The 25,746-nt window shown below is 38.8% G+C and overlaps 2 protein-coding genes across 4 annotated transcripts in view; one reads left to right on the top strand and one right to left on the bottom strand.

The window, feature by feature from the left end:
- LOC109484405 (rab11 family-interacting protein 4-like) overlaps positions 1–17,674 on the bottom strand; it is an 87,746-nt gene extending 70,072 nt beyond the window's left edge. The window contains exons 1-2 of one of the 3 annotated variants that reach the window (XM_019787656.1): positions 16,868–17,674; positions 6,395–6,512 (exon numbers count right to left, since the gene is read on the bottom strand). In XM_019787656.1, coding sequence (XP_019643215.1) covers positions 6,395–6,512; positions 16,868–17,113 — 364 coding nt within the window. In that variant the 5' untranslated portion in view covers positions 17,114–17,674. The remainder of the gene's footprint in view (positions 1–6,394; positions 6,513–16,867) is intronic. The other 2 variants (XM_019787663.1, XM_019787671.1) reach the window with 2 other exon arrangements.
- Positions 17,675–17,942: 268 nt separating this feature from the next.
- Positions 17,943–25,477, top strand: LOC109484448 (probable ATP-dependent RNA helicase DDX47). The gene is made up of 13 exons (XM_019787705.1): positions 17,943–18,063; positions 18,610–18,703; positions 18,952–19,140; positions 19,472–19,543; positions 19,804–19,874; positions 22,038–22,085; positions 22,509–22,580; positions 22,864–22,980; positions 23,158–23,304; positions 23,787–23,924; positions 24,218–24,288; positions 24,642–24,771; positions 25,156–25,477. The coding sequence occupies exons 1-13, from the start codon at positions 17,986–17,988 to the stop codon at positions 25,282–25,284; spliced, it is 1,356 nt and encodes a 451-aa protein (XP_019643264.1). The 5' UTR covers positions 17,943–17,985; the 3' UTR covers positions 25,285–25,477.
- Positions 25,478–25,746: the final 269 nt, after the last annotated feature.

Genomic DNA, 25,746 nt, shown 5'->3' with positions numbered 1-25,746 from the left:
ATTGGCATCGTTGATGGCGGACATCCGTCTTACGCCGGTTCCGGTACGGAAAATCACAGGTTCACAGCGCGAACTGCGGCGAAACATCAGAGTAAATCACAGCACGTGTGTCCGGTGTTCACTGACTGATGCCCGTGCCGTAATGTTTCCCACCTGGTCCCTTTTCCAGCCACCTCCCTACCTGCCAGCTTAGGTCGGTCGCAGGTGGGTCACACTGGTGACATGTTTCACACCTGTTCAGCAGTGGTGACACCTCTTGACTGTTTCAGGTGTTTTCCCACACCTGTTGAGAGTTATAATTTCACACCTGTTCTGCGGCTGACTCTTACAGGTGCTCCACACTTCTATCCATTAATGCTACATTATGTTTAACAATGACTGTTTCTTATATTTCCATAACCTATTTCCCTATTTCATACATTTCAACACTGTAAAAATTCATATTCCCAATGCAACTAGACAAACCTTCCATCGAAAAATATATCTCTACTACAATTGAAAAGTTAACGTTATCTAATGGTAGTTAGTTTTATTTTGTATCTGTTCAATGAATCTGTTCATTGTGTTTTGTTACCACTTTAGTGAACATCCTATAATAATGGAGCCAAAGTTGCTTTTGAATTGTCTGTCAGCGAACAAGATGCTAAGTTTACTTCCAGAATATTGTATATGTGTGGACAACAAAGGAGGTGAAAAACCGATTTGCTATAGTTCATGTGTGGAGAATTTAAGGCTCAATATGTAAACCATCAAAACAGCTTATCTATGAATGCACACTACCACATTGGGTTTTATTGAGGAACATATGAAAGAATATTTCTGTCAATGGCATTCAAGCACATGGGAGGATTTCAACATGAAGAGGTGATACTCTAACATGTATGTGTAAAGAAATACTCGATTGGACATACCCATGTAAACCATAAATAAAATCTTGAAATCTTTTTGTTTTGAAACACTTAAAAACATGTCCTGTCGATGGCTTCCAATTAATACATTAATTATATTATAGAGTGGGGGATCACAAACAACATACAAAAGATTCAAATACACTACTTATTATAAAGTGTGTGCAGAAATGGGGTCAACAATGAAATGTTGACATCCCATAAAAGTCCATTTTATAACAATAACATGAGCTTTTAAAAGAGTGCAACAAAGGCAAGATTACAGTGCTCTAACACTGTAAAACAGTCAGGCATGAGTTCGGAGCCAAGTCGACAGTAAAACTTCTCATCAACCCCCAGTGAAGCCTGCCCTGTGATAACACATGATGCAGCCCTACTGTAGTACACCCCGTAGGACATTGTTGCGTTACATTAATGGCACTACGGCCGGCCAAACAGGTCTTCAAAGATAATGGAACTCAAACATTAGACATTCGCATCACACTCTGCGTACGGAATTCAGTTATTTTTACACGCCGGGATTGATTTTTCGGAGGAACCTGTTTGGACCAGATAAGAGGCTTTGCACGCATCAATAACCAATTTCTCCCTCCGACACAAAAGAAACTCTGGAGTGATACCTTAATCCCGCCTGCATTTCAAAGACCAACACGTCAAACAAGGACATCCATCTCGATGATGGCGTAACACTAACTTCTTTCCTGGCCAACGGAAAAAGAGCCTACTGCGTCTGCGCGAAACCTGGAATGTATTGAGCATAGCACTTTGGCAGTCATATTGGCATCTTTAAGGATGACATTCTGCCTATAGCTCAAATGTTGTGTCAGAAAAGATGTCGTATGTGATGCAACATTGACCAAGCATCCAAAGAAAACCGTAAAAAATCCGTGTTTCACACGGGCGCATTATGTTCTGCCGACTTGCTGGAAGACTCTATCCCTCTGCTTTTTTGTATTAAAACTTTTCCTAAGTAAAAGTCCCTCCGTCACGGCAGAAAATCCTGTTCAGCATCCTGGAATGCAAGATAATAGTGGGGCCGTTCCACAAAATTTAGGGACATGAGAATCAGTTGTCGGGGATGGACCCCAGTCAGACAACCTGGCACCGAACAAAGATTACAACATTTGTACCCTGCTAGGCAGTTTTGTGACGATTCAAACCTCAACTAATGCTGTAATTCATCACCATCTGCCCAGAAAGATTGGGCAGGCACTTATATAATCCTCATGATAAGTCCCCAGTGCGTGACCAAGTTACGCATATAATAGAGGACTATCGCTGGGAACAAGCCATTCACAGCTGCCTCATTTGATGACGATCGGCTCCATCAACCAGTAGTGTAAAAAACTGCGGTCATCAGACGTGACGGTGAAGACCTCCATTTGCATTATCAAACAGCTTTTGACACATGAAAGGCTGAGAGAATTGCATTTCACGGATCATGCAATCCCCTAATTTGGTTCAGGCCTTCCATCAAGATATGTCTCCATTACGAGACGTACCACTCTACCCATTCTTTCTACCCGCAAGGTCATACTCATCCGCTGCCTCAAGAATAATGTTGCATCCAGAACCGTGTTTTATCCAGAACCGTGCTTTATCCAGAACCCTGCGCAGGTTCTAGAAAGTCCCCACGTATCCAGAACCATGCTCGGGACAAATCTATGTTCTTGGATACACTGAGACTATCCAGAGACCAGAATCATGCCTGAATTCGAACCATGCCTGATCCTATTATCCTAATGTGATTTTTTTTACCTCCATGCCCTAAGATATAACCCATTCAGGCATAAGTTAACCACTGTTAAACCAACATAGATGTACTTATTCTGCTCCTTTTGCAAATTCTCAAAGACACAGACTCTGTACTTTGTGCATCTTACAAGTAAATTTACTGGGGAGGGGCAGTGTACATCAAAGTGAACAATTGCCACATTGTCCCTGAATTATTGTACATCCATAAACCGTGATAAATCTCCTGATGTACGTCAGGCACGTTGCCAGCCGCCTGAAGCAAACCACTGCAAAGTGGTGAGAAAGAATCATTTCCATTTTACTGGTGCTTAATCAGGTAAGTCAAGATCATACTGTATGTATTAACACTAAAATGATTTTGAATTAAGATGTGACTGTTAATCAAAATGCACAATTTTATACATTTTATTTGAACATAAACTAACATTTATTTGAACATAAACTAACATTGCACTGCCTCTGTATACTATGAAGAAAACTAAAAAAGACTACACTTCCAGCTTCTTGCTACATATATATTAGCGTTATTTTCATTCGGCTAATATTTCCCTGTTTTACAGTTATTGTCATACATTTGCTTTCCATTGTGTCTTCATACTTACATAACCTACAAAAGTATAGTACTTCTTCTAGACAGCTATAGACAAACATCAATATCATTATACATGTACAATGTAATGTCAATATGGTTTGAGCAGTAGGATCTGGGTTCTTGTGCTCTGCATGCATACCAACGCGAATGGGCTCAACATGACGTGAACTAAATGTGCCAGGGGGGCTGAAGGTTTGATCTGCTCACTGGGAGTCTGGCTCGACTTCCTGTCAAAATGCGCCAGGCTTTAATTGATAAGGAGCTGGAAAGGTGCGGCTTCTATGACACCACCTGCAGCATGCATACATGGGAGCAAATCCTTGCTACAAAAATCCTGAGGGCGTGGCTTTGATTTCAGATCCTCAGGAAAGCATGGGCTCTCATAAGAGATATCTGAGGTCTAGATAAGCATTCTGTTAACTGTTTGCTTGAATGTGTTTCTCTCAGCGTTGAAGACAACAGGTTACTTTGTCAAACTGTTGATCTACCGCTACCAGCCAGTTTAGGTATGCAGCACTGGAAAAACGGGAAGTTCCCATAACTTACATTTTTTTTGCAGTACTTTCATATTTGCAGTTTTTGTAGTCACTTCTGTACCGCGAACTTACATTTTGTATCATTACCATGGACAAATAATTTGCCGACTTGCTAGAAATCCTCTGCATCTGCCACCACCGCACACATAAGAAGTTTCACAGACAGGTCCATTTATCTCAGACCAAGGACTTTTGCTAAAACAAACATACATGACATTGTATAATAAAGTGTTTTACAGTATTTCAGCAAAAGGACTTGAACTTAATACCTACATTATGGAGATATGAATCTGAATAATTCATAAGCTGAGGCTACTGCATACTGTTTGCCATGTCACAACCAATGCCTTATCAAACATTCCATTAAGATTCCTGCTGTTTGTTTATTCTAAGCCATACAGATGGCTGGTCTGTCCTTGGTGCTAAAGTGCTGCTGTTATTGTGCAGTTCTGCCTTCCGGCAAAATCTCCCTTCTTTGATAAGCCTGAGAGTTCAGAATTACCATATATGTATACAGCAGCTGCTGTATATATCAGCTTTAGGAACTTTTATTTATACATGAAAACACATTACTGAGTAAAAGTTTATGTGGGTATGAAAAATATTCTTGATTATTTCAGGACCCGAAATACTTACCTAAATTCATAGGCAGATGTAAGAGTTGGACATAAAATAACTTACAGTAACAAGCACATGTACCACTAAAACTAGAAAACTGCACACTGTGCAGAAATGTACCAGAACCATGCCTCTCGTATGTGCATACTAAAGTCAGTTTGCCTTGGGGACATTTTGTTGAGAAGTGATATCCATATCGTTAATCCTGGCCCGTGTGTGCATGTGTGTACTACAGGCAAGAAGGCATAAAGTTAAGCCTACATCCAGGTCTGGTTATTAAAAAAATCAATACTACTGTAGAAAGTCTATGTGCCTCACATGTGTAAGTAACTCACTTCTCCTCAGGGCATTGCAGCAAACATAAAGGCCTATTACCAGCTACATGTAGCATCTATACACTTTGAAATTGCTTCAGCTGCATATGCAGTGTGCTTAAAACTGCATCATAATATATCATTGGTACTATACTCAAGTCAAGAATTCGAAGCCTCCACTTTATAAGTTTGGGAAATATGGACATTAAATGCAAGCTTAAGACACATACATCACTGGATAAAGCATGTATTATGGAATATACAGTACAAAAATTGCTATAATAATACTTTATTGCCAGTGCATGAGTGCTATTTGGGCAATGACTAAGATTATCGGCCACTTAAACTCCCTACATTAAATACGATACAGAGTTAGGGCCCTTCGATGGTCTCAAGGGTCCAATGTTACCATAACATTATGTGCAATATCATCCCCATCATTTTTTATGGTACCGCCTTGATGTTCACCTTGTCCATACAATAAAACTTGAGCGTTCCCTGATCGTTGTGCGATTATTGATTACTTGTCCCTGTAGTCGGTAACTGCCAGAATTTATTGAACTATCAAATTACAATCGGACGCTGGCTTGAGCGGGGTTTCGATTACACCCTCAGTTTTCTGTCAATGTGCCACATCCATGCCTGGCTCTTTTGCCAGGATGTACAGAGTAATCTCTTTCAAATCCTTTCAACTTGGCAGGCGTCCAAAATGACCAAACAGGTTGCTGCAAAATCAATTCCTTTTTCTGGTAGAGTCACTCATCAAAAAAACAAAACATTACTTGATCATGTTGCAACCAGGACTGTGTGTAAATTAGAAAACTGGAAGAATCTGCTAACGATCATCTTCTTGAGACATAAAAGGTTCAAGTTAAAAGTTTTTTCCTTCTTTGAAAGAAAATTTTGCAGAAAATGCTCAAGAAACTTTGCCTTGCATCCCACAATTCAGAAACTTTGACCCCTTTGTATTTATTTGTCCAAGTTTCTCAATAATAACAAGGAGGGCATAGCTTGGCAGTGTATGACACATATAAAGAAAGAAGTGCGTTCAAAAATGATGGTTGCCCTCTCAATGACTGCAAAAGTTCTTCAAAAGTATCACTGACCTAAGTAGAGCTATAACTAACTGTTTGATGGCAACTTTCCAAATGTCAAGTACAAGTACAGTCAACTACAGGTTTCTTGATCCATTGATATATCTAGGAAGATAATTGGTTCATCCGTCATGCATGCCAAAAAGGATTATTCTCTGACTTTGTATAACTGGGATTAAGCCAAAGACATATAGCAATCTGGTCTTTGGGATTTGGTTTTTAGGTTTACTGTTACCAAACTTCTTGAATCAGCAATTTAAGTCACTATAATAATGATATAAGTAAACAGTCACAGTCCAGGACCTGACTTTCCAGCCAAGTTTGAGCTTTAAGTTTTATAATTCTGCAGGGTACCTCAGGCTGCCGGAACCAAACAAAGGTACACACAGTTTAAGTGTTCGCAACATTTTTGATGGAGCCTTTTTTTTCATGTCAAAGTTACAAGAACAAAAATTGTGTGGGTCAGGCTTTAATTCAAAGTTTAGTAATATCAACCATGACATCAGTTATCATTTGATGATTTTGCACTTTTTGATCCAACACAAGTAAATTTTAGTGATAAATTTTAGTCATTTACCTTTGTCATTATCCGACTGGAATCCCCCAACCATCCTCTTCATGCCTTCATAGAAGTCTTCAAAGCCGATCTCCCCCGTGCCTGCTGGGTCCAGGTGGGCAGTGATCTCACTCAAGTCCTGCAACACAACACGGAAAGTCTGTCAGCGTAACCTCCCTTTTTTTAAATGTCACAGTTCAAAACATACACCTCAAAAATGCTAAGAATCAACATTGACTTAATTGGACAAGACAGAGACAATTATTCTGGAAATATTTCTTTATTATTAATTCAAACCACTGTGGAGTCTGGAGTAATCCACCTGTATGAAGTATTTACAATCACAAGAATCTAGTCAAAGAATCTGTAAAATGCATGGGGTTCACAGAGTAAGAAAAAGTAATACCTTAACCTTTTAACACTATATACCAATTTCAAAACAGCTTTGGCTGTCTAGACTGGTAAATTCTCTCCCTACATCTTAGTAAGAGCCTGGTGTGTCTAGACAGAATACCTAGATTAGAACCAAAGGGCATTTGAAACACTCTTACTTTCAAATTTGAATTCAATACAGTATGAGGTATCACATCCAAAATAGTTACAAAGCAACTGTAATGCATCAGATAGTAAGTATGTGCTGTATAAATTAAAGATGATGATGATGATTTATAGGCTGCACAAATTCCTTGTAGTATACAAAAATACATGTATAACTGCGTGCATGCTGTCCTTTAATTTTAATATTAGCATTCATACTCTGAGGTCTTGAAATTATGCCTCATTCGATAGTAACAAATCATGAACATATGAATTACAACAAATTCTCAACAACATGTATTGAAAAGCGGTCATATGTAACCGAACAAGCTTTCGAGTTTAAATAAAGGCTTACCTACCTACCTACCTACCTACTAGTACGTGTATGTACTATTAACAGAGACCAGGGTCATCATTTGTAGAATACCAGTCATTAAGGAATCGTAAAGCATTAAAAAGCCTTGCATGCCATATACCAGAACAACAGCTTAAATTTGCAGAAAGTTTTTCCCAATTACACTTCAAGTCTTTTCGAGCCCTGACCTAAGAGTAAAACCCCAACGGCGTTGCATCATAGAAAGATGCTTTCATTTCAACTCTCTTCCCCTCATCAGCGGAAAAACTATCAACAGACCGATCACCGTGAATACCCGCTGGGCAGATTTCTTCATCTCAATCTCTCTTCATACAGTACTGACCATAGCAGGGAATCATTGGGAATCTTCTCATGTACCACATTAATGGAATTGTCTGCATGTAATGAGTGTATGAAGCACCCTATGGGGTTACAAAAAGGCATTTTGTCTTCGTACTTCCTATAATGGAATGGCACTGCCATACATGTACTAGTAGCTGTTGGCAATGCATTTATCAAGTGAGTTGTTCAAAATACATGCAGTCTACTTGTGTACATGCAGGGCTGTCTTTTGTGAAAGTACAATTTCATGTACACACAATGCTGTACACAGTCACAGCCGTAACACCAGATCTAGAGCACTACAACCAATCCGGAAGGATGTCTACTGCTGCTACTCATATAAATGCACTGTGCATGAACAGACTTGTGCAGGAATTTTAATGAATCATAAAATGTTGGAAGATAATATTTCTACTGTCACACTGTATCACATTCGTCTAAAATTTCTATGGGCTTGAGTCTTTGAGAAAGTTTGACACAGAATATTGTTGGGTTTTTTTTTACAAATAATTGCATGTTACTGTCTTAATGCATATTTTCCTTGTTTCATGATGCTTAAATCTATCTGATAAGCATTTCATTACCAGGAATTGTTGTTACATAAGTGTGATATTTGCAAAAGTACTTCAATTACTTGGCAAAGTCCAACCAGCTGCTATCCAAATAGTCACCCATCAACAAAAAACAACATTTCTCACGTTACAACTCCTCGTTTTTCTTTCAACCATCCAGTACTTCAAACGCCTAATTTAAAGTGGATATAATAAAACAGCAGTGTTAAACGGTTCAGTGCACTTTCCGACCAATTTGTAAGGGGCCGCCGGGACGTTTTGTTCCAAACTTACCGAATAAATACCCCATCACCAACAAGGCTGAACAGTGGAAGTGTTTGGAAACCAACACAGGGCCAGCCAAAGTACAGTTTGCAAGTTTGTCAGACAAACATGGCTGATTATACCCTGTGTTGTCCATTGTAGACAGTGACACGCTGGGCTGCCAGGCACAAATAAACCTGCCAGACTGTCCCTGCCGCTGTTTGGGGACTCTGGACATAAAGCTGAGTAGGACAAATTCCACAGCACCATAGACAGTTACTGAGTAGAATTAGATAAATACTAAAGCTTATAACTTATATGCAGCTATATGTCATCAGACACAACTTTGCCAAATTAGCTGTTCAAGTAAGTATGATATTAAAATGAAAATGATTAGTAAAATTAATATTTCTAATTTCTAAACTTCTCAGCCAGAGTCACAGACATTATCAAATTTACATCATATTCGTAAATTTAGTACCAAGGAGAAGCCATTTATTTTTCAACAAAATGGAGACAAATGACAGTAGATTTAATAGATATCCTAAGACTAAGAGTGAAACATATCAATTTCACACAATTCTTTCCTTTCAGTGACCACAAAAAGTGCAAATCAAGTGGAAGTCTCATAAGCATTATGTAAATAAGAATTACGACCATATTATTACATAACATGTAAAATACATGATGATTTAAATGTCGGACGCATCCGTCACAGTCCGTCAACAAACAACAATAAAATGCCGTCCCATAGACAGACCACAATACGCTGACCTACAAATGCTCAAGTAGTACGGGGTGAAAAGAAAATCCAATTGGCAATCGGATACGGGATGTTTGTCCAATTCAGTCGAAGATTTATACAGCGTACCACAATTATATGATCCTGTTGTGTGTAAATAGAGCTATTGATGTACAATAACAGAGGCTAAACCAATTAAATTTCTTGGTTCTCGGATTTAGACAAAAATCATACCAGATTGGGACATCGACATTGAAGCAAAGTCTGAGGGGAAGTCTGTACTCACATGTTTAGACTACCGGTAATTAGGGAGTAAACAGAGTCAGTATACAAGTGATCCTACAACACCAATGTACCTATTTTTGGTGGTCCCTCAGTATGTTTTTTACATGATATTTCCACCATTGACACAGGCAATAAGAATCCTGGCTATAAGTGACCACCTGTCCACATATAGTTATCTCTCCTCTGATTGGTCTTCTTGGGCAGATTTGATTGAACATTGTTTTCACCTTAGCCTTCTGTTACCCTCTAGCCAAAATTTTTACCAGAAATATCTGAGACCCAACAAATAAATTTGTTGCAGCCAGACCATATGGCTGTCCATAAGGTGAAACAACATGATCACAGCTTAATCAGGAAGCCAATACCATGGCCACAATAAAGTCTGCAGCAGATAAGGTCATTTCAGACTTTTGCTGAATCGAATAGATTGAACTGACTGAAAATGGCCCATAGCCACTGCCCCATAATGACCATCTGGACGGGAAACTTATGTTTTCTCTTTTTATCACTACACAGTAGCACAGGCAGTCTTTGCAATTTCCTAGTATACACTCACACAAAGGATGGATCCTTGACAAAATACCAATAGGTTGATACATGTATATTCTGTACGTTTTGCTTCTAAACCATTGATATTTTTACCATAAAATTTTTTTTTGCAAATCGTTCAGATATTTTTTCAAATTTTTAAAGGCATTTATAACAGCATGATCTGTACTGCTACTACAAAAATGTTATTTCACAGCAAGTAATTAAAGCTAATTGGAACAAACAAAATTCAGCCCTTAAAGAGTTCTCTAAAGACTGTAGTGGATGTGCACACTAAGGAACACTGTGGGATGAAGTGCCTCTAAACACTCAGTCAGAGCTTAATTCTACTATTAGGGATTCTAAATATGTGCACACACACACATTACACAATGCAACAAAAAAGTTACAGTTTCAACATCCTTGATACGAACTCTTATTTTGACATGCAAAAGTAGCATTAAGTAGTCACTTAAGTCACTTCTAACTCTTGCGATTTGCTGCCATTATGAACAGCTCAAAGTTCTCTTAGACTGGAGGAGTACAGAACAATGACGTGATTGACACCCGGGACCAAAGGTGGTCCTTCCTGACCAAAGTATCAACACAGAGAAGGGGTGAAAAAGGTCACACGTGCACCTGGAGCGACGCGAGGAATCAATTTTATTGGTTTATGACACCATAACAAAGAAAGCGCCAGCAAAGCACTAATTGTTACCTGTAACATTCATTTAATTTTTACGTTAGCTAAGACCTATATGATAAGTAAAATCAACCTATTTAGCTATGACCTAGTTCTTCTTCTTAATCTTATGAATATAAGGCTGCACTTCCCTCGTCATCTATGAGTCTGCTTGGTACGTCTACTACGATCATTTAGTTTTTGTGTTTTTTTTTTAATCAAGACCTACATGAATTCTATCTGGAATCAAACTATTTAGGTACGATCTGTACAATTTAATGTTAAAAAACATACATGTACACAGTATTCTACCTTTACATTCTTATGAATGAGGTTGAAACCCTCTTCATCTGTAAACGACTGCTTGATACAAGTATATATAATATATATATGTTTTATTCCTACTTTAGGAGAACGTGACCACATTCACTTTAAGATTATACACCTGGGTTCACAAGGAGACAACATGCCTCCAAGAAGCAAATACTTGAGGCACAGATAAAGGTCAACAGTAACTCAAGGACAAGAAAGACACGGCCTATTGTGTGTGAACTGCTGATTCTTCACACCTCACTGTCTCGCGTGCTTATACATTATTTACACCTGGTGACCTGCAGAAGACCTTTATACACAACAGGTCTCACTGTTTATGGTTCTCCTCAAAGAGTATTGTTCAATTTGTTGTTGTTTTTTTCCTTGCCTGTCTGTCTGCATGGCAGTCTGTCTGTATGTATTTCTGACCCAAAGCAGTATGTACTGTACTGTATATTAAAACTTCAATAAAAGGCGTGAAGTCTCCCATCTCTGATTGCCTTGTTTTGAAAGTGCTAACTTATGTCTGTTTCAAATGACAGATATGGTACTAGTAAGTGCTTTCAAAGCTTTCTAGATGTTCCTTAGCTATAAAGATCACATGGCGTGACAGAAATTGACAGGACTGCAATTCAGTTAAAAACAAGTATAAATTTAAACTTAAGGACACTCTCCAAGTCCAAATCAAAACTTTTATTGAAACACTTGAGCTGAGGTAATATTTTACTCCTCTAGCAAAAGACTGTAACACACTAATTTCACACTCTCCTTCTATTCAGTTAAAACAAGAAGAGCAAATTAAGTGCAAACTCCATTAAATTACAACTTGCACACTGCCCCCCCCTCCATCAATCCAAGACACCTCCCCCTTGTCACGTACTACGATTGTTTACCTTCCGCCATACATACGTAAGGCAACATTATGGGTAGCAACAACAAACAGTTACATAAGGTCACTTCTACATGTAAGACTACATGTAGTACCAAATGTCAAGGTTACGTTCACTCAAGTTTCAGTTTTCGAAATTATTTTAAAGATTGTCTGCTGTACGATTACACTCACTTACAGTACATCCCCGATTTTCCATAATCTATACCAGGGCTGGAAATATATGTACCACCCGCATATATAATCATGTATATGCAGGTTAGTGCAGGTAAAATTGAGGCTGTACAGGTTACCTGCTATGAAGTGCTATAAGAAATACTGGCAATGGTTTCTGAACAGTATATAGTATGATCCATTTTTCCTAAATTCTAGGTGGTGCAGGTAATATTTGTCTGGTGCAGGTAATTCACCAGTGCAGGTATATATATATATGCAGGAAAAAGTATTTCAAGCCCTGGATACCAACAGAGTGTCTTCCCAAAAGCCATAAATTTTTGTGTGTAAATCCCTTCGTAAATCCTGACACTCTCAGTGGAGCAAAAAAACCCCACCTGCTATCAAACTGACAGATGCACATCCCGTGATAACAGCCTCATTGGTACATTCCAAAACCTCTCTATTGCCAATAAATGAAATTTGTACAACTCCAGATACATTTTCCAAAGCAAGTCTGAAACCCCATACCACTAGTAAACACATTATATTGAAACTTTGGGACCAACATCAAGGTAACACACATTCTAACACAAGTAGTACTGTACAATATCTTTGCATAACAAGATCAGTATCTAAAGGAAGACAAATCGTTGATATATTTAGCACTTACAAATGACACCTCAAGGGAGAGCCTTCCACTTTGATATATAACTTCTCTTTGGTGAGCACACTTTAAAGGGGAGAAACACACAGAGATAACAATCTATGCATATCTAGAGGGCTGCATATATCTTCCAGTTCAAAAAGAGTCATCTGGGAGTACAGCTGCTTTTGAAGTGTGTATGTTCTGCTATTAACTACATGTATCCCAGCGTGAGCTTTCATTCCTATGCATCCTCAATCTATTCTCAAATGTAAACACAGCTAAATATGCACAGGTGCTATTAGCTGTTAATTGAAACCATGGGAAAAAATTATGATAGTGAAATGAAAAAAAAAAAAACAATTACTTCTCCGGCTTGGAGAGACAACCAATATTTACCTTTGCCAAGAAAGTTATATTTTCGGAAGCAATTGTGTGTGCGTGTGTCTGTCTGTCCGTCAATATGATAAATGAAGAAGGCTTGGATATGGATTGTCTGTATATTTAGTAGATGGCCTGGTCTTGATGAGACCTCTATCATGTTAGTCTATGTTATTCAATTTTGGGTCCTCTGGCGGCTTTCTACAGTACTGCAGTACTAGTGGACCTTCCAATATTGATCTGGACATACTGGTTGTAACTTATGATACAAAATAGCCTTGCAAAAAGGAAAGTAGCAACCCCATTTTGCCTTCCTTGTATAAACATTAATCTTTCAAATAAAATTTTCTTATTGTTTAACTTTAAGTCTTCTTATTCCCCTGGGGTGCCCAAATCGAGTGTCAGTGTTCTATCATTTAGCACTACAAGGTCAGAAATGTGCTGTTCCTAATAACATGAAAAGGCCAGCTGTTAATGGGAAGGCAACACCCTAGTGTCACTGGGGTGGGACTCTACCACATAAATGTATGTCTAATTGTTAATCATGTTAAGCATAATAGAATATACACACATGTACTGTCACAGGTGGCAAATCTAACACATGATAAAACATCAAAACAAAAAGACAAGCAAAATACCATCCTCATATATAACCTATGTGTCTCTATTATTCACACCCTAAAGCCAATGCCTCATTTATTATTTATTCCACGTTACGCCCGTCTCTTCTCTGGATCAGAGATGGGCATCACAAGCAACAGTTTTCCCAGGAGAATCGAACGGGAGCTGAGATACATATCACCATGCATATCAACACTTCTGTTAGCTATAGTGCAGTTTGTGTTGATATATGGTCTACGCAACAACAAAATACAGTCTGCTTAAGGTTTTCATATGCAAAAAAATTAATTTGTGAATATATATAATTTCCAGTTGGAAGTATTGTTACTGTAACTACATTCATGGTAGCATAATTATAAAGTTTGCGGTCTGAGAAAAATTGAGGTGTTCACGGAACTACATGTATGTATGTTCGCAGTGATTGCAGGTGCAGGAAAAAAGGAAGTCTGCAAAATATTTGTAAACAGAAATGATATATAGTTAACATAATGACTGCAGAAAATGTGAACATAAAAGTACCAAGAAAAAATCCGGAATTACGTATACAGTACTCCACAGAACTAAAATATTCATGCTTCCTGTATTGTACGTAAGGTTTGCAATCATGATGACCATTAAAAACAGAATTCATCATGTGGTTTTCCCCCTTTGCCCTGGTATCATTGTCCTCCATAATGAGTGATGTGACCCCTTACATACCATGCCTAATTGCCATTCAACCCCTACTAGGAACTGACCTCAATGTGGCCAATAATGCATGACAGTGGGCAGCACTGAGTTCAATGACACAAGTGATTTGTATTTTTAGAAACCTTTCAATTTAAAACCCTGCTGGGCTGAAATCTATTTTCTTTGGCACTTTTTCAAACCTACAAAACTGATTTTCTTGTTTCAATCTGGTCATACAAATACAATGTGCAAAGATAGTCAGTAGCAGTGAGTTAAAATTATTACTCAAGTATTAGTGTTGTTATTGTTGCATTTTTTTTCTTAGAAACCATTCAACCCCTTTTGGATTGAAATCTATTTGCTATACAATCCAAGCTGATAAATTTTACTGCATATTCTCACATAAAATGGATTTAGTCCTTGTTATTACAGGAGTGCCCTGCGGCTGCTTGCTTCTGTAGGTATAAATTCAGAATAGAAGAAACAGATCCTACCCACAGATAGGATGATATAATCCTGCATACCCACAAGGCATTCATGGGCTGTGCTATCTCCAATCAGTTAGGCTTCGGCTTATTTTTAGACTTTTTTTTAATCAGGCTTTCTTTTTTTTTTACTGGCATCTTTTCCTTTCACCTGCAGGGTGGCAAATGGATGTTGCCTAAATTTGATGAGTTGATACTGTCTTGCAGACACTCAGTAAAAGATCTGCTTGAAGATTAGAACCATACTTGCTGCTCTGGCAAGTTTCGAGGGAAGAATAGATACATAGAGAACAAGATCATGATAAATCTCATGATCGAGTAGAGAACCTCAGATAATGCAGCTGGAGTTTTGTTGGCACATCAATGCCAGACATCTGAATTAACGGGTATCTTTTTACAAGAATGGACAGAGTTACTGGTATGCTGCATTGCCATTCACAATCAATGGAAGCCTTTCATACAACTGACATGCCGTGCACAGTCGCAAAAGTTCGACTTGATTCTGAACAAGAAAAATTTGTCTGGGCTCCTAAAGTTGAATATCCCTGTTATCTCTAAATAATATCTCTCTAGAAAAATACAAGTGTCATATTCTTAAATTTGTCATAATATCACATATCTCATACCTAAATGCAAAACAGGAAACAAGGAACAATAAACGTAGACTAGTGAGTGAGTGATATTAATAACTATCATGAATAATATGTTATCATTATTATCAAAATGAAAAAAAAAATTAAAATAAGACACATGGAAAACAAAAATTCAGTTCAACTGTGATAATATAGTGCCAAAAGACATTTTCCTGATAAACAAATCTGTAGAATAAAATACAGTACATGGTATTTTGTAAATAAATTCAGACAACAATCTTATTCTTAATCATACAAATTTCAAGTCACACCCAAACAAAACTACTTTGTAGGGAAAATACATCAATACCTCCGATAGTGCCCCTAACACTATTTCCTACATCAGACCACTCAAAGCACTTAGCGTAGCAGTTAATGTCCACATAATGGACACAGAATGCAATAAATTGGTAGAAAATCCATATCTCATGTCCAACGCTGTCTGCTGATGCTATCTGCCCTTCCCTGTTCACCAATATCAACCCACGGACACACATACAACGGTACTGATTTTAGTATTGAGCATCCTACATTGTGAGTGCTTTAACAAGGCTTTCCATCATAAAACGGTACATAATTTCAGAGTTATGCCCCTTGTTAGTGCCGCGTCTGTATGGGACCTGTTGATAAATTGGAGGAAGTAGTGCAGTGGTGCTGTGGAGGTCTTGATGCACTTTTAACCACACCAGTAAATCTTCTAAATGGTCTGGTGACTCCAGTCCACACATTAAGAACATCCGAGCTCCATTATCAAGTCTGGGGTTCAAATTCCAGTGTTGCAGCTAAAATGTAAATAACCTCGTCTCTTTAACACTTGAAAGCAACCTTTAGAACCACAAATTACGTCTGATGACATTTGCTTGTACTCCAAAATCTCACAAGGTAATTTTGAAAATCAAATTATGAAATATGATGTTGATTTTGCTGTTACTGAATGCTACCATTATCATTCAGGGCTTTTCTACAGATTCTGCAAGTACATGTAAATACCCCAGGATTTTGTGTATTTGTACTTATCTGTTCGCAGGTCTCTTTAAATTATTAAGAATCTGATGTCTTTGGTGGCCTCTAGTAGAGGCTCGACATGTAGGCTGTACTTATCATGACCTTGCATGGCATTACATGTATGTCTCGATCATGATGTTGAGTTTATTACTATTATATTCTTATTTTATCAGAGGTAATTCTACAGTAAATACTACAGTATTTTATGTAATTTTCCTCACCTGTTCACCAGACTGCTCCAGTCTGAGTGCTTGTACTTGTATATTCTCCATGATTATATACATTTACAGGGAGAAATTGCATGACATGTCTTGTCTCCATGATGTAACGTTAGATTTTTTATCACGAAATAGTACAATTTCTACCAGGGCTTATTACAGTGAATACCACAGGATTTTTTAGTAATTTCTCTGACCTGTTCGCCGGAGTGCTCCAGGATGAGTGCCTGGAGATGCTCCACGCTGATCGTCCCTCTCCCATCCTTGTCGCACACCTGGAACACCTGCCTCATCTGGTCCCTAAAATCCGACTCGGGAGAACTCATCATCACAACTCCACTTCTTCCCCCCTCCCGTGCGACAACTGAGTCCTGTTGCTCGGTACTGGTTCTGCTTGTGGCGGAAGAAACATCTTGGAAGGTACTAGTACTCTCTCCCAGCATGTGGTCTCTGGCTATGCTCCCGGGGAAGACGGTAGTAGCGGACCTAAAGTAGCTAGCGGTACTCTTAAATCTAAGGTTTGTATACACACACGCCCGGCGTATGGACCGCTAGCCGCTACTTTTACACATTCTGTACAACATCCGTGGCTATATACGGCTGTCTAAACTGTGACAGAGGGAGGAAAATAACTCAGAAATTTGTAGAAAGCCTCCGGGCCACTTGTGGCGTCCGTGCCCCCAGGCTGAGTAGTGGCGAGGGCAAACTCCAAATCTTCAACTTCACTTCCAAAACATCAAAACTCGCGATGGTGTTGACAAACGTTGTACGGAAGCAATACTGTGTTGGGAGCCTCGCCAAAAATTCCACAGAGAGATCAACGCCACGGGAAGCACGGTTAGACAGTTGGCGAGTTTCCCTTACTTCCTGCTGGTGAGTGTGTGACGGGAGGCCCGTTGACAAATGTGGAAAACAGAGAGGATCGGGTGAAAAGAGACACTGATGTGATATGCAGCGGCCATGTTGAAATCTACCCAATCATCGGTAACAGCTTCCTCCTGACCAATCAGCGAACAGGACGGTAAAGTTGTAACAACAAAAGTAGCCAATCAGAGGCTCTTGATTTGTTTGAATATACCACTGTACTTATAGGTAACATTATACAATAGGACTTTAAACCAATGATAAACTGTAATCACAAGACAACTCTGGTCCCATAGAACAAAATTTTTTTAAATACTTCGACTAAATTGTAATATTCTTGATGATGTGTGTTTTTTACTATATATTTGATACGTTTTAGTTATAATGTTCCTTTTTTATAGGTCCCTATATACTTAGTGTATTCGTCCGTTTCCGGACATTGAGCAACAAGATGGCTTCCTCCAGTGATGAGAGTTCGTCAGAAATATCTCAAGAAACAGAAGAAAAGAAGACCACTTTCAAGGATTTGGTAAGGCAATTAAATACTCTTTAATCTTAATAAAATAACTTCGTCTTTTAAAGTATAACTAACGTCTTCACGTAAAAAATACACGGTTTAATTTGCTATGTATCTTCCGGTTCCTGTGCACACACATGCATGCGCATGCCAAATTATAGCAGACGGAAAAATGATTTTGTTACTAGCGCTGTTTATAAATGATTCCGGGCTAAACGATGGTTCCAAGTTCATTCACATGATAACTGCAACCGATAGGCATGTGATAGATCAGTCAGTCTTATTCTGATAGATACCTGGCCATATCAGAATGAAAACTTTGTGTGCCCCCCTCCCACCCTTCTACTTGTTGGATTCTAGGCTAAAGCACTAATCAAGCCTGCAGTCACATAAACAATAACATTATGCATCAAGTTGCAACAAGTTCCTATTACATAGACACTTTTTTAGCTGACCATCAGACAAATTAGAAGAATATTCATACCCACTTGATTCACCCATACAGCATTGTTTATTTATTATTGAATAACCTTTGGTCAATTTAATTTCCACCACCAGGGTGTAGTGGACGTGCTGTGTGAAGCATGTGAACAGCTGAAATGGACGACTCCTACCAAGATCCAGACAGAGGCCATCCCCCTGGCACTGGAAGGTAAGTACAGCATTCAGATTTAACAGCTGTATGATAATGAAAACTTTTTGAACAAATTTTCTCAAAGCATTAAAATGTTATTCCCAACCTCCTTCCATCCTGGAGGATGTGATTGGCCTGGCAGAGACAGGTGCAAGGAAGACCGGCACCTTTGCTCTGCCCATCCTACAGAGCCTGCTGGAGCTAGGCTATTTTTTTCTTGAAAAAAAAATTGAAAATCTCACTCCAAACGCCCTCCCGTCCTGTAGGTAAGGATGTGATTGGGCTGGCAGAGACAGGTTCAGGGAAGACCGGCACCTTCGCTCTGCCCATCCTACAGAGCCTGCTGGAGAAACCACAGAGACTCTTTGCTCTGGTCCTCACTCCAACCCGAGAGCTTGCCTTCCAGATCTCCGAGCAGTTTGAGGCACTGGGAGCCTCCATCGGCATCAAATGTGGTAAGACATGGGAGACTTGTGCCTGTTATCACTACCTTCTCCTAGAAGCAAAAACACATGAGGCTGTGAACTTTGAAAGTACTGATTCTGCCATAACATAATTTTCAAAGATACATGCATGTATGTGTACGTAGGTTTGGGAAGGAATAATAAACTTTCAGTCCTGTCTCAAACATGTCTTGCCTTCCTATATTATAAGCAAGGATACCTTGACTATTAGTGTACTTGTGCATGTACAGTGGTGAGTCTTTGCTTGTGCATGTCATCTCTCAGAAGCCAAGAGACATTTTGAACAATACATGAAAAACCGTGTCCCTTTTTCCCATTCTAGTTGTGGTAGTTGGAGGGATTGACATGGTCACACAAGCCCTGCAGCTGGCCAAGAAACCTCATGTCATCATTGGTAAGTAACATGGAATAACTAGTGATTTTACTAAATTTCTCTCTTTAATACTATTGTAACCATTTCTTTGCTCCCCGATTGCAAAAAAGGCCCTACTTAAACAGGGAGAGGGTATACCGATAATAAACAAAGCATCATCAATGCTGCATTTGGAAATATGTGATCTGCATGCATGAAAGTTGGAGAAATTATACATTATTGGTAAATTTGATCTATGATTATTTTTTCTCAGTTTTTGTTCCTTCTGTGTTACGTTGCAGCTACACCTGGCCGTCTCGTGGACCATCTCGAGAACACCAAAGGCTTCAACCTTAGAGCCTTGAAGTACCTGGTAAGACTGTGATTGTGTCTTGCCAATTACTAAGATAGCTGTAATATATTACTCAATTTTTTAGAAGTCAATTTTTTAGAATATTATACAGCTTCCAGATCATTTCTTGTAGGTCTGTTCCTGTATCATTTCATGTATATTGGTACCTGGATATGATGATGATGGTGGTTTATTTCATAAAATGTGCACAGAAAAGGGAAGAGTTATTGTTAGTGCAAATTACTCCTTTTTTAAAAGTATCCAGTATGGCTAAGGGAAGACTGTAGATTGTGGAGTTACATGTGCATTTTAAGGATCTAGGTTATGGAAGCTAAAATGTCAGATATGATTGTGTGAATTGTAATAGTGACAATGCCAATATAAAGATTTGTTTTGAAGATAGAGTAGGATAGATGTCCAATTACGCATGGACATCTTTACCCTTCTCTTCATTTCTAGCATAGAAGTTCATTTAACCAGTGATGGAGTAGAAAAATCTGGATCTTTCACCCCTTTTGTTGAAGCTTGGTCATCCTTGTGTCTAAATTTTGCCTGTTGCAGACAATATCTTTTCCAACGCAACATTTGAAAACTATAGTAGACAGGATGTTGTCTTTATATACTCAAATACGACCTTGAATGTTATAATATGCATGATGCATTACGGGTTTCACACAGGTGCTGTACGTTCTGCCGACGTGCTCATTTAACCCACAATGGCCCTTGTTTTTATTGTGAGTCAAAGGATTGTGACCTTAGAACCACACAGGACATTTATCTTCATATTCGTCCTTCTGAAAAATTCATGTGTCCTAGCTTTGTTCATTTTTTCGTGGATCTGGGGTGCAGGCACGGTTGCCTCAAAACCACCAAGGACATCTATCACAATTTACTGATGTCAGGGCTTAAAATATCCCCTTCATATGCAGGTTAGTGGAGGTGAAATTCGAGCTGTGCAGGTATTTATGATGTCACCTATACTGCCCATGATAAGACCAGCTTGCTACAGCAGTCAGTATTGTGGCCAGGCAAGTAGTGGCCCAAAAATTTTTTTAATATCTCACAGAAGCAACCAGCGTTACTGTTATCAGTTAATTCAGTTTATTCATTCTCTTGAAGGTGACACCATGTTATATCAGAATGATTTCTAGGACATTTGGCAGCTGGCCATCTCTGAAATCTGTAAATTTACAGGTAATCTTCAATGGTGCCTGCACCAGTACTAGTGAAGGTATAGAGAAAGGTATTTCAAGCCCTGACAAAATGTACTGATGTCAATGATTCATGAAACCAAAGCAGCTGGCCATCTCTGAAATCTACATGTATAGATTTGTCATTTTCAATGATACTAGTGCAGGTATGCAGAAAAAAGTATTTCGAGCCCTGACACAATGTACTGATGTGAAAGATTCATGTAACCAAAGGCAGCTGACCATCTCTAACAGGTTAACACCACATGTGGCCTCCTGACCTGTTGGCGACTCAGGGCATCAGAGCCAATCTTATCTCTTCACAGCACCTGGCATCTCCGACACATTTAGAAACAATCACCAACTTCTTAGCTGTTGTTTGACTTAAGGGCTTTCAAGTTTGTGCTTTTCTTTTTCATTAAGTCCATCAGGTAACCTCGCAAAATCACATGACAAAATCACATTGACTTTGGTACATGTTTTACATGATCCATGAATAGTTTCATCAAGTTGGTAAGTCACTGGGGCACTAAATAACTTACACAACTAAGGGGTTATTCAGCTGATGTTTTGGTCACCTGTGCTGTGTAATATAAACCAGACAAAATTGCCCTGCAGGAAGGTGACATACGGTCACTGAAACATCAGCTGAATAGGCCTCTTGGCCTAATAAGAATGTCAATGTTGTTGGAGATGTTCAATTTTGCTACTGAGAATAAGATGCACATAATCTTGCATGCCAGCAGTATACATGACATTGTACATACAGGTGGTAGGCTAGGATATAACTTATAAGAAAAAGGGTTGGAAAAAAGGCTCTATTTGATGCTGATGGTCACACTTGAAGAGAGTCATCATAATCCTCTCCCTGCTGTTGAATCCTTTGACTGATATGATTTGGTGCCAAAAGACCACATTGGCAGGTAAAGAGTTGAGGCTACTGAATGCAGATGTGCCAGTAATGTGTATTTCTGGGCTGCTTGTCTCCATGTAGGTACTGGATGAAGCTGACAGGATCCTGAACATGGATTTTGAGGCTGAGGTGGGTCAGCCATTTCAGACAATATAGTAGAAATGTTGTCATGTGTTTTACAATGAGATTGATGGAGGTTGTAATGGGAGAAGAAGGAGGGGTAGGCAATGGAATAGATAGGACAATATCTTTTAAACTTTTTAAAGAACGGACAGGTAGGGCAAGAATAGAAAAGTGAGAAGGGTGGAGAAAACCGTCAGAACATCGTTGTGTGTGCTTGTTTCTTTGTTTCGACTAGACTATATCGATGAAAACTCAAATTGGCCTGCAGATCACTTTTCATTGAGGTCATGAGGAGAGAAAATATGTAACAAACGGTTAAATAATTAGACTAAAGGATAGATGAGACAAGAGCCTAAACAGGGCATTGAGTGCCCAGTGTCTTTAGAAGCGTAGGTCACTAATGGTGTTCTCGTTGTTTTCATTTTGCAGGTAGACAAGATCCTGAAGGTGATCCCCAGAGAAAGACACACATATCTCTTCTCAGCAACCATGACCAAAAAGGTAAATGCATGCTATTGTGAGTTTTACTTCCTAGTTTGATATGTATACCTCCTTTCCATAGTACATTTGGGGTAATATTTGTATGCATGTATAATTGTATACTGGGATGTTACCTTCCTTGCACATGAAGGACACCTACTGGTTTGCAGAATAACTGCAGGCTTTAGTCAGACCGCATGAGTGTAGAAAACTGACAAAATTTATAGTCCTTTTCCTCTTCCTGTCACACTTTGTCATGTTCTGTGTCGTTACCAGAGATTAAAAAAATCTTCTTTACATCCAGGTGGCAAAGTTACAGCGAGCGTCTCTGACCAACCCTGTAAAAGTGGAGGTGAACTCCAAGTATAAAACAGTGGACACCTTACAACAGTACTACCTCTTCATACCCAGTAAATACAAGGTAAAAATTGTTACCATAATGTTACTTTGTTAGCAGTTTAGTTGTTCTGTTTCTTCTTCCCTTCAGATTAAATAAGATTAATAACCTGAACCAGACGGCTGTCACCATGGTGACAGGTTTTGGAATACATGTCTTTCATAGTTGATGACATTGTTGATGTGTTTTTTTTTTCCACAGGATGTGTACCTGGTGTCTATCCTGAACGAGCTAGCAGGTAACTCCTTCATGGTGTTCTGCAGCACGTGTAACAACACCCAGCGTACAGCCTTCCTCCTCAGGAACCTGGGCTTCAACGCCATTCCACTACACGGACAACTCAGCCAGGTCTGTCTCAAAAACTGTTTAGAACTAGTATATTAATTTTATTCATTTGACCTAAGGCTGTCCAACTATCATGTGGCTATTTTAAAGTGTGAACCTTGTCTTAAAAAGCTCTTTTTAAAAATGTGTTGATGAAGGTAAGATATTATGCTGAGGATTTTTAGAAAGTAGAAAAAAGGTATTCCAAAAGTGTAATCATTATGGTGGAATGAAGATAACATGATTTAGCTAGCTACCCCTCTCATCAAGGGTTTGCAATGTCTCCCTTTTGATAACAGTTTTAGTTTTTTTGATACCCTATACAAGAGACTAGGGCCTGTAGCCTTTCCCAGTACCAAGCCAATTGGGTGGGTGACAATAGTCCAGGATTCTAACTCTTCTTCAGAGTCAAAATCACAATTGCTTGCCGTCATATGATACATAATATACTCATTTGCAATCCATTCTTTTGTTATCTAACATTGTGCTACAACACTACTCTACAGAACTCACGGCTTGGTGCCCTTCACAAGTTCAAGGCCAAGAGCCGGTCTATCCTGATCGCAACAGACGTGGCCAGTCGGGGGCTGGACATCCCTCATGTGGACGTGGTCATCAACTTCGACATTCCTACTCACTCTAAGGTGTTATGTCTTCTCTAAAATTTGTAGAAACTGTAGTGAAAACAACTTAAATTGATGGAAATTGATTCATAAATTTATTCATTCACAGGATTTCAACACGCAGGGGCAGGGGGAGGGGAGGAACTGTCCCTACTGAATTATGTATAGATTGTTACATAATACAGTGTAAATACAATTATATTCAATTTGTTGTACGAGTATTCAAGTCATGGGGGTACTTACCTGAAGTGATTGATTGATATATTGATTGATCCATTCATTCATTGGTTGATCGATCAATTCCTCTATTTCAGGACTACATCCACAGAGTTGGACGTACAGCCAGAGCTGGGAGGTCTGGGAAGGCCGTCACCTTTGTCACACAGTACGGATCACATTCTATACAGTTCTAAGCATATGTTAGACAATTTAAAGTTTTTTTTCATCAAGAAAAATAACATTTCCATTGGACTCCAAGAAAAAGATTTTTTGTCAAAACCACTGAGATGGCTAAAGACAACAGAAATGAATAGATAGATAAATCTTGACACCAATGTTCAGTATACCAAGACTAACACAAGCTTGACATTAGGGCACTTTCAGTCATTGGTTTTACAGATTTGTAAGGCCGCACAATCCTTGTTGTGTTGATGATAGACAAAGCTGAAGAAATGTTTGCACCAACTGAAGCCCTAATGTTAGAGTAAGCTTTGTTCCTGATTTTGCTGTTACTTGTAGGTACGATGTGGAGCTGTACCAGAGGATTGAACACCTGATTGGGAAGAAACTGCCGCTGTATAAAACAGAGGAGGAGGAAGTGATGGTGATGAATGAGAGAGTGATGGAGGCTCAGAGATACGCCAGGATGGTGGGAACCCAGTCTGATTCACGTCACTGTAGATCCATGGATTGACGTAAAATTTAGGATTTATAAATGGGAAACACCCTAGCATGTTAACAAAGTGCAAAGACTTCAAAGACTCTAATTGGGATTTCTACTGGTAGAATCGCTGAGATCTTCCCCAACATGTACATATTATCCAACCATTTGCGTCTTGTTTTTTGTGGCCCCAGGCTTAATGCTGGATATCATGTCAGGTCCTTGAGAGTCAGAGACACCCTTATCACCATGTCAGGGACATACCTCATTTGCCATTGCCACTTAACATAAAGCAAACGTATAAATACCTACTATTCCCATATTAGCCACTGGCCAGCTTTTTTTAAAAGCATTTCTTTTTTTTTACCACAGGAAATGAAGGAGCAGGGTCAGAAGAAGGGAGGGAAGAGGTCTGCAGCTGATGATGATGAGGACACCATGGAAGCTTCAGGTGTCAGGAAGAAAGTCAAAAAGTTCCAGAAAAACAAAAAGAAGCACTAACACTAAAATCTAAACTCTTTTATTGATTTTATATTTTCATCTACTTGGGTAGTGAAAGTATATTCTATTGTTTATCTGCAACCTGCATTTTCACTATGTTTTATAACATAGTTTGGTCAATATGGAGGTAACTTTAAATATTATTGTTTCATTGTTGTTTTTTTTTTTGGATTTCAAACAAAATAGAACAGGGAATATGTGTTTAAATTAGAAACAGGTGAATATTGGAGAAGTACTGAATGATGTAGTTTTCACTTATATGGCAGGGGAACTTACAGTCTATACATGTACTGTGAAGGTAATTATGTGTTACACAACAGAACACATGCTGGAAAGTTTAACAGTACTTTTCAACAAGTGTTCTCAGTCTCAATAAATGATTCAGCATTAGAGCATTATTCCATTTTCTTCACTGCATTAGATATGGGATGTTTTAGCAAATTTTATCCTTTATATTATATC

Source organism: Branchiostoma belcheri, unplaced genomic scaffold, assembly GCF_001625305.1.
Source record: "Branchiostoma belcheri isolate BF01 breed outbred unplaced genomic scaffold, Haploidv18h27 scaffold11, whole genome shotgun sequence".
NCBI lineage: Eukaryota > Metazoa > Chordata > Leptocardii > Amphioxiformes > Branchiostomatidae > Branchiostoma > Branchiostoma belcheri.
This window is presented reverse-complemented; position numbering and strand designations above follow the sequence as displayed.